This window comes from Cebidichthys violaceus, unplaced genomic scaffold, assembly GCF_023349555.1.
Source record: "Cebidichthys violaceus isolate CVI_PGR_0920_01 unplaced genomic scaffold, fCebVio1.0.p SCAF_9, whole genome shotgun sequence".
NCBI classification, from domain to species: Eukaryota; Metazoa; Chordata; class Actinopteri; order Perciformes; family Stichaeidae; genus Cebidichthys; species Cebidichthys violaceus.
The window spans coordinates 3,714,680-3,728,044 of record NW_027176975.1 but is presented as its reverse complement, the minus strand read 5'-3'; the positions used below and the strand labels follow the sequence as shown (position 1 = coordinate 3,728,044).

Below are 13,365 nucleotides of genomic sequence, written 5' to 3'. Positions count from 1 at the left end.
TATAGAGTTTAAGGAGCGGCGATGTGTGGGTTTGACCAATCACTGCAAACCTCACCCTGAAAGTTCCTGTAGTCTCAGAAAGAGCCTTTTTGTGGGGTAAAATGAGCGTGGAAAACACAACGGAGTACCTCAGAAGGTTCCTAGTCCCTGGTGAACGCTCCTGCGGTCGAAAAAGGGGATGAAAAAACATAAACCACATCAACAGTGAACGTACCTGAGCTTGTCTGAACATGCCCGGCTGGTATTCATCCAACCAGTCGATGTGCCAGACTAAAAGAGAGCCGTCCATGGGATGGATACTGAACAACATGTCCGCCCCTTTATTCCACTCCTCTAACAGCACGTCCACCTGGTGCTTCACTGCTGCCAGAGGAAGCTCTGCGGCCTCAGGTCCCTGCGAGTCACTTGGCCTGCTACCGTTATCTTCCTCATCAAAGTTATCCTCATCGTCAGGCACTGGAAGAGAGTCATTGTGCCGACGTGTGAATTCAGAAAATCGGTACGGTTAGACTAATGCGATATGTAACGGTCCGGCTTTTAGGATTGCAGCATAGTTTCCACAGTGTTACTCCAGCATATCTCTCTCTCTCTCTCACACTCACACACACACACACACACACACACACACACACACACACACACACTTTTCTGTACCTTCATGGGAGCATTCATCCTGTTGCTCCAGGCTGCCTCTGAGCTGCTGCAAGAAGACCTCCATAGCTAAAGTGAAATGGAGCTCTTTGTTGTTGAGCCAGTGGACAGTGAACGGACCTCCAGGTTCCTCGTCGTCCACGGAACTCAGAGAGGAGATGGAGGGCAGCAGAGGAATGTCTGCGACGAAGACCCAGGAGAGATGAAGAGGGAGACAAAGTGACATTGCATTAGGGGCATGCGGGAGTAAAAATGAATATTAGCATGGTTTGAAGCACGCCGAAGTGACATTCAAGCGTTCACATACCATTCTACAAGACTTCTCCGCCTCAGGGCTGAAGAAACCTACAAGGTCTGTCTACGACTCACGCTTAAGCAAGTTAAGTTAATTTATGAAAATTAAACTGACGTTAAATAAACAACCTCGGGCGATCTACAAATTACACCATTTTTTTTTTTTTTTTTGCCAGAAGAGTTACAACCCTCTGACCTCCAGCTGATTGTATTCAAACAGAGCGAGCTATCTGCTCTCTCTATGGTTTAGGAAGAACTAATGTCTAACCTGTGGCCGGGTTGATGCTGGCAGCGATGTGGAAGTGGCAGAGAGCGTTGGCGTGCGGCACGCTGCTGCTGCCGCTGCCGCTCCTCTTGTGGCTGTAGTGGCGGCTCTGATGGTGGGGCAGGCAGCCGGTCAGAGACGGCTGCGGGACGTCCCGGTAGAAGGAGCCGTGCAATGACTCTTGAAAGTTCAACTGTAAAAAAAAAAAAAAAAAAAAGGGAAACCAGTCATTCTTCACGTTAGATAATCAATAGACAAACGTTGAATGAGACAGTGAGATCTTGCATGAATCTCCAGAGAGATTCGGATGTTCTTAAATGACTTCTGCTGCGGAGGGCGAGGCGGCGACTGTTAGTCACATTTTAGTTCTCAGTCAGAGCCGCTCTGCTTTGGTGAACGGGTGCGCGTCTCTGGGATGGGAATTTAATTCAATGTTACAGATGATTAAACAACATTTAGGTTAACTGACCAATTTAGAGGTTGACCGTTAATGGATTTTTTTTTTTTTTTTGATAGTTTGGAGCAGTAAAAAGCCAATTTAGCGAATCTGAACAAAGCATCTCTGCCGCTATTATAGCACTTAACTGAATAACTGTTGAACTTAGCGTCTAAGTCAAAGTAATAATACATAAAAATATACATTTGGATCAACACATTAAGCTCAAATTAATTCATAGCAATTAAAAATTAACTTAAGTTAAACTGTATTTGGTACTTGTGTTCTGTAATTTCTTTTATTTCCGTTTTGCAGTAACATGTAAAGTGTCTCCATCTAGACTTGAGCCTCCGTTACCGCTAACAACAAGGTTTTAAACTGTACCAGCAGTCGAGATAAAGCATCTTACGGTTCATGGAGATTATTTAACAGAACGATGGGTTTCATTTCCACAGCTTTTATGCAGCTTCTTTGGCGCAACATGAGTAATGTGATGGCGCTGTAGGGCGGCAGTTTCTCCTCAAGTCCTGAGTCAAATGTGTAGAACACGTGTATTTTAACTAGCAGAGCAGTACAAAGCTACGGAGGCGCAATGCATTCACTAGAGACTAAAATAGTTTTCATGGGAAAAAAATAAATAAAAAATTGCTCAGTTTTTTCCCTGAATCATCGAGATTCCTCAAAATCCTGCAAGAAGCTCTCAGTTACTCAGTGGTGGACTGTAACTAAGTACAATTACTTATTTACTTAAATAATCCCATTTCACGCTATTTAATAATAAGCCAATAATAATAATGTATCATTGTAGATCAAGCGCCCCAGCAGTATACACAGTAATTACAAATCAGAACCGCCGTTACCTGCTGCGACATTAAAGTGACGAATACATTAACGCATCGATGATAATAATCCAAATATATATTATTCTCTAACTCTACATAATGAGCACTTTGTATATGGTGATGCTAATAATGGAGTGCTTTACTTAAGTAATGCAGGTTGTTTTTTTTCTTACTTGTAGCAGAGGATTTCTACATCGTGGTGGAGTTCTTGAGTTCCATCACGTTACTTAAGAATATTCATTTCATGCCGTTTAGTTTAATCCAGAACTGGGAATGACAGGAGTTCAACTGAGGCTACATTGACATCATGGTCAGCCGGAATGCATTTCCGGTGCCTCGTCTTGTATCCGTGAAGCATCAGCGTGACACATCGGTTCAACTGATCCTGGAGATGCAGTGTCCAGCACATCAGAGCCACATCTGGACAACTGCAAAGGCCTGAGGTGTCTGGGCGAAGCTGACAAACTAATAATACCATTTTACTTAAAAAAAAAAAAAAAAAGGAGCTATATTTAACATTAATATAGCAGCAAACACCTATCATCTGTGTAAAGATATAGTGGAGTAATGTCTACCTGAGGATGGAGCCGCTCTCCCTCGGTTTGAATAAACTAAACCAGCTGGACATGTTTACTTTTTGAGGGATTTTGAGATATCACTTTTTTTTTTTTTTTTTCCATGAAAACGTTTCTCAGAATGATGGAGATGATTCTCTCCATAATTCAGAAAAACAGGGCAAATATTTTAGTTTTCTCAAGTGAACGCATAACATTCCGCACAAAGCATATACAAATCATTTTGAATGGTGTAATATGTAGAAAATGAGATCGTCTCCTGAGGAGGCTCTCAAACAACAACATCCTTATCTATAAACTTTGGGTTTAAATCATCCTTGTTGATTTCGTGAGATAACTTGAACTGTTCATCCCATCTCCTGAGGCGTCATACGAAAAACGGGGATATCTCAGTTTGGTCCATCCATTCAGTTATGTAGGGAGGGAGGGAAGGAGAGAGAGAGAGAGAGAGAGAGAGAGAGAGAGAGAGAGAGAGAGAGAGAGAGAGAGAGAGAGAGAGAGAGAGAGAGAGAGAGAGAGAGAGAGAGAGAGAGAGAGAGAGAGAGAGAGAGAGAGAGAGAGAGAGAGAGAGACAGACAGACAGACAGACAGACAGACAGACAGACAGACAGACAGGCTCATGCAGCACAGACTGAGATTCTAATGAATAATTCCACACGCGTCCTCTCACAGACTCTCCTCAAGGCACGGTGGGGAATTAGCATAGCTATTTTCCTGTAATCTAATGAGCTCTGCGAGTGCCAGTGAGATCCATAACCATTTTAATGTCCGTATCAGAATGGATGTTAAGTATTGTGTTTGAGGAGCTGCTAGGCTGTCAGCGACCCCGCAAGTCACTTAAAGCGGAAGACCCCCCTCTCCGTTACAGATGTGAACTAACAGCAGCTAAACGAAACGGAAAAACAAGCAGCCAAAGTTAAAGTTGTCATTTTGAGGTGTTCCACAGATTACAGGAAGGAGGCCGATGTTCTTCACCGACGCTCGTCTTTGAGCCTCGTACGCTTCAAAAACCACCTTCATGTCCGATAGCCAACTAAGCCTCCGGTTCTTTCTTTTCTGTCTTCTTTCTCCGCCTCCCTTTTTGTTCCCTCGTCTCCGCAGCACCCGGATGTCCTTCATTAGCAGCGAACCAGAGATCATAGCATTTGTGCCTTTTCATTTCTCCACTATTAAGTCAAATCAGGTCCATTCTCTTTGCATTGTGTAACCAACATATACAATAATCTCATTACTGCAGATTAAAGAAATGACGCTTTCCATTCTGACAGAATGAAGTAGCTTTGCCTGCAAGCGTGAACTCCTTTTGAACGTTATTCAGGTTTTGTGTACATTTGTAAATTTGAAGCTAACCATGTGTATCTACGAACTGATAATGCCATTGAGAAATATTACACATCATTATAGAAAACTGTATCATTTTGAGTTCTTTTATGGTGCGATTTGGGTTCTAATGATCAACTTCCTGCCCTCTTCTTAAATAAATGTATCTTATTATTATTATTATTATTATTATATTTAGTAAGATACACACTTTGTTAGATACACGCATCTATAACTACGCATGTAATAGAATCAACCAGAACTCAATTCTTCCTTAAAGATTATCATTTTGTCAGTTAAAGTGCTGTGGAATTAAACCACATTCTGTTTGAGAGAGAGAACATTTTGTCCGCCTCATTTGTATTAATATGGGTAGAATAAACATCATAAATACCATTTAATATCATGCAAAACAGTTTGACCAAACTGCAGCCCCCTGACAGTAGAATACAGTAGAATCATCACGTCTCTAAAACCTTCATGGAAGTAGAATTCACTGCATTTGTTTCAGCTCGTACCAAAATAGAAACCTACATTCGAGTAGCTCACTTCTTGTGCCGTCCTTCCGTGCAACTTCCCATTGCAGGTGCCGCCAGAGGGGGGGCCACCGCATCTGGGTGCGTCACCGTGTTGGCCAGAAGCGTGGTTGTTATGGTAACCGGACAGGAGGCCGTCCCCCGGCAGGAGCGTCTCCGCCCAGAGCCGACACACGCTGTCCTTACAGCAGGTGAGCAGGACGTTGCACACCGCCCCTCTGTTAGGAGACAGGAAGGAAGGACGTCAGCAACGATTTTCATCTTCTAATGCCGACAACAGAAACACCTTCAGTCAGATGAGCTGAAGCAAAAGGTCAAAAAGCGAAGATTAGAAAGAGCAGCAATGACCGAACCTTATCTCTTCACCGAAAAAGGAAAAAGTTCAAACAATTAGAATAGGTGGAATAAGCGACAATGGTTTATTATTGCAATCGATCATCGACAGGCTGCGGAACCGTTGCCGTGACGGCGTCCGTACCGCGGCATGAACTTGCTGGTCTTCCTCCACGAGAAGCCGGTAACAGAGCGGGGATGGGCCAGGTAGACGAAGGAGAAGGCCAGGTCTCCCTGGAAACAGTCACTGGGTTCTGGAGGTGTGAAGAGTCTGGAAACTCCCAACTTCCACTTAGTGGTGTTGTACCAGACCTTCACCAGGCAGTCATCCTGAGGAGGAGAGATATAAATCGATACCACGCTGTTGAATGTGCCATCACAAGCTAGAGCCATCAGGTTGTGGGAGGAGCTACTGGTCAGCCGCTTTACAGCTACTCTGGAGTGAGTTTGGCTGTACACATAATACTATATATACCACTATAATGCTGCTTCTGTCTGATGAATGATGTGCATATGACATTAGAGAACTTGAAATTACCTGACCAGCAGTAGCGAAGAATTCCCCATCAGGAGAGAACTTCATTAAACTGACTTGAGACGCCATCCTTCAGACAAACAAAGAGTAAAACACGTTGGAATTAATTACTTAGAGGTGGTTTGTGTGCAGATTTTTGTTCCAGTCAGTTCTTACTTGCTCTGCCAGATGCACATCCAGGCAGAAGGAGTCTCTCTCGCGGTCATTCCCGTCTGCGTTCCCACGTCCTCCCCTTCATCTTTCACTCCGGCAACGTTAGACCACAGCTGGAGGCTGCTGGAGCCCGTTAAGAGCATGCCGTCTGGACGCACAAACACACATTCAGAGAGACACGTGTTGCATCGTACGAGGACATAATTGCATATGTCGTTATTGATGTCACATTTAGAGAGAGAGAGAGAGAGCTTTTATGTTAAAGTACCTGTGGGGTGCCAGGCCAGGTTCCGCACCATAGACTTTAATAGAAATTGACCGGTTTTCTGCCACTGGCAGTTCAACTTCTGTACAAATACAGACATTTAAAAAAAAAAAAAAAAAAGTGTTAAAAAAAACTGTGACAGATTAAGAAATAAATCATTTAATTTCGTCAGTAGTTACAGCTGCATAAGAAGCAGCAGTGAAGTGGATCCCATGTGAGCCGCATGTGATCAGCAGCTGAAACACAGGCAACTTCTGCAATGAAAGCGGTACTGAGTCCTATTTGATCTTTCCATTCCTTATGACTACTCTAACAATAGCAGGTCATTCAAAACCGCCATGAACAACGTCTGCACCCAGTACAGAACAGGAACAAACGGTAAAACGTGACGATGACTTCGTCTAATGATTCAGGATATGAATGTGCATTAGCTCTTCCCTGGTAACTTTAAGATGAGTTTTAATATTCTGCTCCGTTTCAAACATCAAGAGAGAGCGTTGTTCCTCGGGATGATCTTGATACATGCATGAGTGTGACCTGAAGAGAACGCGGTCGACTCACAGTCAGGGAAGTGTCTTTTTGATCCGGATGCTGAACCGGCTCAAAGACGCAGACGATGCTTCCATAGGAAGCTGCAATCTGTCCGCAGGGAGAGGAGGAAAAAAAAAAAAGGGTTAAAAATGTTAAATATCGACGCATGTTTTCTGATACAGTGACAAGGTTTCACTGAAAACACACGTTTGCAAGAATCACAAATTACTCCACATGTTAGGGGTGACCGTGGAGAGCAGGGCCGCCTTTCAATCAGAGGGTCAGAGGTTCGATTCCCTGCTCCACTAGTCTCATGTCAATTTGAACTTGAGCAAGACTGTAGCTACAGTAGATAGATACTCAATTGTAAGTCGCTTTGGATAAATGCATCTGCTAAATGACTAATTTAATATTATAATCCATTTCTAAAACCATCAAATTAGAGTAAATAATGAGCGTAGATCCTTATTCAAGATCCTGCGTGGGAGCGAAACAAAAGAATCTAAAGCTTATTATATAAACCATGACATGTGAATGAGTAGAGTACCTGGGGAAAATAAAATTAAAAAAATAACAACCGAGTGTTTAGTCAACATCGACTTGTCTGCCGTATGCACACCTCCCGCTCATGCACTGCTTAGGGCTAAACGCTCGAGTGCCTTTCCATGGGAGCCACAGTCTCAATGAGAAACAGACTGAATGGAGGAAATGTGTGCGGCAGTGAACACAACTAACACGCTTTAATAAGGTCAGGGTCCTGGATAATACAAGCCTGTCTCTGTGGGGGGGAAAATAATATGCCGACTGTCACTGAATGAATACCGTGAAAGGGAGGGGGAGACACACACACACACACACACACACACACACACACACACACACACACACACACACACACACACACACACACACACACACACACACACACACACACACACACACACACACACACACACACGCTGTATAACATACTTTATATGAGCAGCAAAAAGGAAGAAAAATGTGAGTTTGGTCAGATTTTCAGAACACCCCAGCTGAGATTTTTTGTGATTGTATTATGCTGCAAAAATATTGCAACAACATCTTAAGGCTCCAGTGAACCGGTTTGACTTTTTTTTTTTCTCCAGAAAACAGCTGGCAGTCATCAGCTAGCAACTACTAAATGGGAGTAGTTTTTAAAAGTTGATTTCATTTCTCTGGTTCTTGGTGTTCCTGTCTTCAACTGATTGCTCTGTAGGCACGCTGTTGATAGAGGGGTCTCAGACAGAGTTCAAACAAAATCATTTATGTACGTTCGTACTTGAAATACATTTCTCTTGATGACATAAAGCAAATGCGATCTTAAACCTGCTGGAATGCAACATAACATTTTACAACAGGTTGCCGTTCTTCTCAGCGATTACGTTACGCTCCAATTTGAGTAATGTCCCACAATGCCCCATAACGTGGTAACATTTCATTTGGACTAATTACACCTTCAATGTAATGATTAAGGGGAATGCACGTTTTCGTAGCAGTGGGTCATTAATGCTGACAAAATGCATCTAGAGCGCTAACGTACAGGTGTGCAGAACTAATGGCATTGCAAACATCGCAGCGTGAAGAGGGGTCGGCGAGGTGGAACCGGCAAGCACACCGACTGAGCGTGCTTAAAAAAAAAAAAAAGAGAACCCAGACCACGCCGGGGGCATGCGAGGTTACTTCTGACCCAACTGAATTGGATTAAACGTCACATGACACGGAGGAGAATGGCGAAGGATTTGGCGAGCACATTTTTTCTCTCTCATTTTAATTTTAATGAAATCTGCTGTTGCTCCCCGCAGCTTTAACAAGACTACCACCATCCCCAATTAAAAAAAAAGTAAACTCAAATTACAGTGATGGGGCTGGCAATAATGACATCCGCCTTTAATAGATATATTTCCTAAAAAAAAAAAAGAATCTCCCACAGTCATTAATAACAACCCGGTAGAAGCGAGTGGCCTGTATTTTCTCTCTACTTCCTATTTTGCCGTGTTCAGGATATTTTGGGGTGTTAAACAGCATGTGGACCCCATGTGGGGATGCAACCCCCCCCCAGTCAATAAGCAGGGTGTGCAGCCCGCTCTGATTCCCAGGTAGGACCATGATCTACCTGAAAAACCAGCAGCTCTACACTTAGACTAACCCCAACACCAACGTCTCCCTGTGCTACAGCTTCACTCGGACCGACACTAAATAAAGAAACATCAGAATAAAAGACCTGAAAACATGAACGCAGACCTGTCCCAGATATAAAATTACAAAAAAACATCACAACGGATCTTTTGTTTGTGGCAACGCTTGAACTCATTTTGGGGTCATTAAAGGGATTATCAGTGGCATTACATCAGCTAAAGTGAACTACTTGCTCTACGGGGTGAATTTCACTTCTTACTGTAAGTCGATGACAGGAAGTGAAAGTTCATTAAAAACTGAAAACATGAGCTGTGAAAACTTAATAAGAGAGCTTGCCACTAATGTAATGAATTATATTATACGCATATTCGTCATTTTCTGTAGCAAATTCTTTATCTCCCATTGATCTACAATACTAGATTTCTTTATTTTCCTTTGAATATACCTTCCCAGCGATAACAGATACACATTTAATTTAGACTGCGATGTTTGTGCTCAGCAAAAATGGTGTGGTGCTTCAGGAACATCCTCTTTCCTCTACGTCAGTCCGAGGGCCCAACATGACAGAACAGCACTCCATTGCTCTCACCTGTCCACCCTGCAGTGAGCAGTCGACGCAGCAGACCTGGATGTTGCCATGTTTGGCCCCTGGGATGATCTGCAGTCGCTCAAAGTCACTGCCCAAGATCACCACGTCACAACCTGACGCATAGGCCTATCGGGAGACAGGGAGGGGAGAGAGAGAGAGATGAAGAGGACACTCGGAGGATTGCATGAGGGGGGAGGGGGGGGTCACTTGAGCGTCACTTGTCCTGGAGCCGGTGTGGCCCCATCAAACAGCGGACGTGCGACAGCTCTGGAGCCCCGGTGCAGATGAGATTAGAATTCAGTGCTCTATTTCTGTGGCTCTATCTTCACACGGGCTGTGATTCACCGCGACTCCCGTCTCCTTCACCAGAGGACGGGCGAACAGAAATAGTTCTCCTATTGATCCACTCTCTGAATAGCGCCGCGGCAGTATCTCACAGAATTGCCGTTTGAGATCACAAGAGTGCAAAAGCAGTCCAGCGGTGTGCCTTTGTATTTCAGACACGGCGTCCGAAGACCTTCAGGACTTCCTGCGGCACAGAGATGTGCTTTGGACACTTTTAAGCATGACCTAAAAAAAACGATCTATCAGCTAACATCACACAATGAAATAGGCGACATTATAACGCAATTAGCATTGATAAAATAAAGCACTTGATCGAGCTAACACATCCCTATCTGATATCGGTGTTGGAGGGAGCTCTTTGAGGCCTTTGTGGGACAAAGAGAATGAAGTAAAAGTAACACTTAACATAAATTGAAACTTGGCAAAAAAGCCTGGTGTATTAGGAAACGGTCGCCTGGCCACCCAGCCCCCCTATAGAGCCTGAAACATCTTACCGTGAATGGCACATTGTTGACGCTCCCCACAGAGAAACAATTGTCTCCGGGGTTGACAGCTCCTGTGAGGACCTGATGGAGATTCATGACTCTTATTTGCAGTCCCCTTGTGTTCCTTTCTCCTCTCTCAGAACGCCCTCCCACTCCAGGTGAGACTCATGGGAAACCATGGGAAGGTCGTGTTCATCTTCGCCTGTAGCCTGCGATTCCACTTCGGTGTCTCTACGGGATTGCTCTACGGAGGAGAGGAGGGCAGAGACAAAAAAAACAGAGAACGTTTTGGTTCAGAACGCGTCCCGTCTAGAGCTTATTACCAAGTCCTGGATATTGACTGCAAATTGATTTAACACTCAAAATGTGGGATGTTATTAAGGAGGAAGTAGCCGATCTGCATATTGTTGCTGTTGGATTATATTGTGGGCATACAGAGCGTCAAGTGTTCCTTAACCTTTTCTGCACTAGTCAAAAACCGCATGAGATTTGCCTCACAATGGGACCATTGCATGAAAACATACTGGCAGTATTGTGAAAGGACTCGCTGCAGATAAGCATCAAACCTATTTGGCACACAGACGGCTGAAAACGGCAACAAAGCTCACTTGATCTCGGTTGCTTATCTTAAAAAACCCCGAACGCCGCTCGGGTCAGCTGGTTATCATCAAGGGTTCTTTTCACGGCGAGTCAAACGAGGTCAGCTTCTTTATTGACAAGCTAATTAGTACGCGTAGGAACTTGGAATCAGGTAGACGACAGCGAGGTAAATAAGAGGGAGGCGTTACAGGAATCAAACAGGACCTAGGAGAAGCAACAGTAGCCGATGACGAGCCAGTTCAGTGTTGCTTAATCCCTGGAGGGCAAGAATTTCTAGCAGCTTTTGTTCACTGCCCAGGTGGAAATGATTGGCATGTGTATTCAATAAAGAGGCAACTGTATGACAACAATAGCTAGACTAAATTTAGCCAAGTCATTTTAGATTGATTATGCAAGTATTAAAAACTATAAGACATGCTATGCTTAACAATTTGAGACGTTTTGAGTGGGTATCAACAGATAACGCTTAAGAAATAGAAACTGAGAGTACAGTAGTTCACCTCCGTTTGCTGGCAGCAGAGCAAGTCCAGTAGACATTAAAAGGCGATTATTAAAAAAAAGGGTGCAGAGCCGGTGACAGTGAGTCACGTGACTCGCCACCAGTGTGACTTATTCCTTTATTTCAGGTCAGGTCAGTCTCCTTTGTTTTGACTCCTTTGTTTTACAACTCGTTTTACAGGGTTCGTCCACTTGTTGGAGGAAGCGATGCATCGATATACTGATAAGGTTATCGCTCCAACAATGACTTAAGTAGCTGTATTGATGTATTAGCTTGTTAGATTTTGTTTTAGAAAGTGTGTGTGTGTGGGGGGGGCAGTTGAGTCACCTGACATGCACAAAATAAAACAATCCACATCACGTCTCCAAAAGCCTTATAACGTACTGCTGGCTAGCTATATCTCACTTTTTGTGGGGCGCAAGGTACTTATCTTATCATTTCAAACGTTACGTCACAGCATGATATCTTTCCAACAAGTGGGAAACAATGTCAACAAAAATGTGGTCTGCAGCATTGCATTTGGGGATACTTTATGACACGACGACGTGTGAGTTATGTCCTCCGTGCTGCGGCGACTCACGTGATTTAGCGTTTCACACGCCAGCGCTCAAAAACACACCGATTGACGCCACACGCCTGACTAACTCCGTGACACCCGTAGGGATCAAAACACACGGCTGGTTAAGTGTCTCACTGATTTTAAGCAAACACTTCATACATTAAGCTAACGCTAACTGCCCGTGTTTTTAAGTCGTCGAATCCTGCCGCTGACTTAGCTGTCAAGTTTAGCTAACGACGATAGCCGTCTGCAGTTCAGTTTGTGACAGAAACACCGTAAACACGACCAGTGTGAGAGACAGTAATGCTCCACTTACCTCGTGCAGCTACTTTGTAACATGTCCTGTAGATACAGCGATACCATATATCCCTAAAAAGCTCCTGTCTTTGACGAACGTAGCGCTCCAATGTTAAACGTTACGTCTCCTTAGCTAGCAGGCGTTAGCGCCTACTAGCTTGTGAAGCGCTCTCTTAGCGAGCTCCTGAGCTAGACGGCTAGCTGCTACGTTATGTCACTTATGGCCCATAAACAGCGCCTGACAACCTCTGCTCGCTAAGACGAGTAGCTTTATAAACACTTCTCAAAGTGCTAACCACACGAAGGAGCCGACATCGCCCCGAGGTTAGCAAATAAAACGCTTCCAAAAGGGAAGCTTTTCCTTATGTTGAAGATGTGTCATGATTATGACCGTGTCGCCGCAGTGCATTGTGGTCCTTGTAGTTGCGTTGTGACAATCAGCGCGAGGCCCACAGGCTGAACGCCACAGGTGCGGCTAAGTTGCCCAACTTACCCTAAAGGCTACCTTGCTATAATACATAATTACAGTGTGAAAATGTGGAGAAATATAAATCCTAGACTACTTTAACAGTGACCTTAATAAAGGGGTGGACGTAGCTTTTTGCAACCACCATTTAACCCATCCGCGTTGCTGGTTTTATCCGCGTTGCTGGTTTTATCCGCGTGCCAGCACATGTGAACTAAGTAAACAAGGATCGGTTGGGTACGCATAAACTGATCAAACCTGCTAAGTTATATAAACAATGGGTGTACTCAGATACACATGTAACTACACCCGACAGTGATGTCAGGGTGAGCTGACATTGTTGCATCACCACAATCAGCATCAATGTGTCTTAGTATTTCACTGCAACATAAAAAAACACATCCCTGGCATAGCTGCATTCACAGTGTGTGACACAGTTTAAATGTGCCTGATGATTCATTTCGGGCGCTGCTGGACCACCACTAACGCTATGATTTAAACCTCTGACTTTCTGAAGTGTTGTTTGAATTATATTCCAGAACGTTTTGGTCATCAGATGGAACTTCAATCTAAATATATCTTGTCTGAGATGAGGGACAGATTTGTAGTGGGAAGCGTGAGAGGTCCTTGCA

General features: G+C 44.0%; 1 protein-coding gene across 2 annotated transcripts in view; it reads right to left on the bottom strand.

Annotated features, from left to right (window-relative positions):
- Window positions 1–12,622, bottom strand: part of LOC137867403 (dmX-like protein 1) — a 48,172-nt gene extending 35,550 nt beyond the window's left edge. For both annotated transcript variants that reach the window (XM_068703981.1, XM_068703982.1), the window contains exons 1-12: window positions 12,287–12,622; window positions 10,322–10,556; window positions 9,483–9,608; window positions 6,767–6,844; window positions 6,209–6,287; window positions 5,944–6,088; window positions 5,791–5,857; window positions 5,398–5,582; window positions 4,918–5,137; window positions 1,214–1,403; window positions 655–831; window positions 215–456 (exon numbers count right to left, since the gene is read on the bottom strand). In XM_068703981.1, the coding sequence (XP_068560082.1) occupies window positions 215–456; window positions 655–831; window positions 1,214–1,403; window positions 4,918–5,137; window positions 5,398–5,582; window positions 5,791–5,857; window positions 5,944–6,088; window positions 6,209–6,287; window positions 6,767–6,844; window positions 9,483–9,608; window positions 10,322–10,408 (1,596 nt within the window). In that variant the 5' untranslated portion in view covers window positions 10,409–10,556; window positions 12,287–12,622. The remainder of the gene's footprint in view (window positions 1–214; window positions 457–654; window positions 832–1,213; window positions 1,404–4,917; window positions 5,138–5,397; window positions 5,583–5,790; window positions 5,858–5,943; window positions 6,089–6,208; window positions 6,288–6,766; window positions 6,845–9,482; window positions 9,609–10,321; window positions 10,557–12,286) is intronic.
- Between the last annotated feature and the right edge of the window lie 743 nt (window positions 12,623–13,365).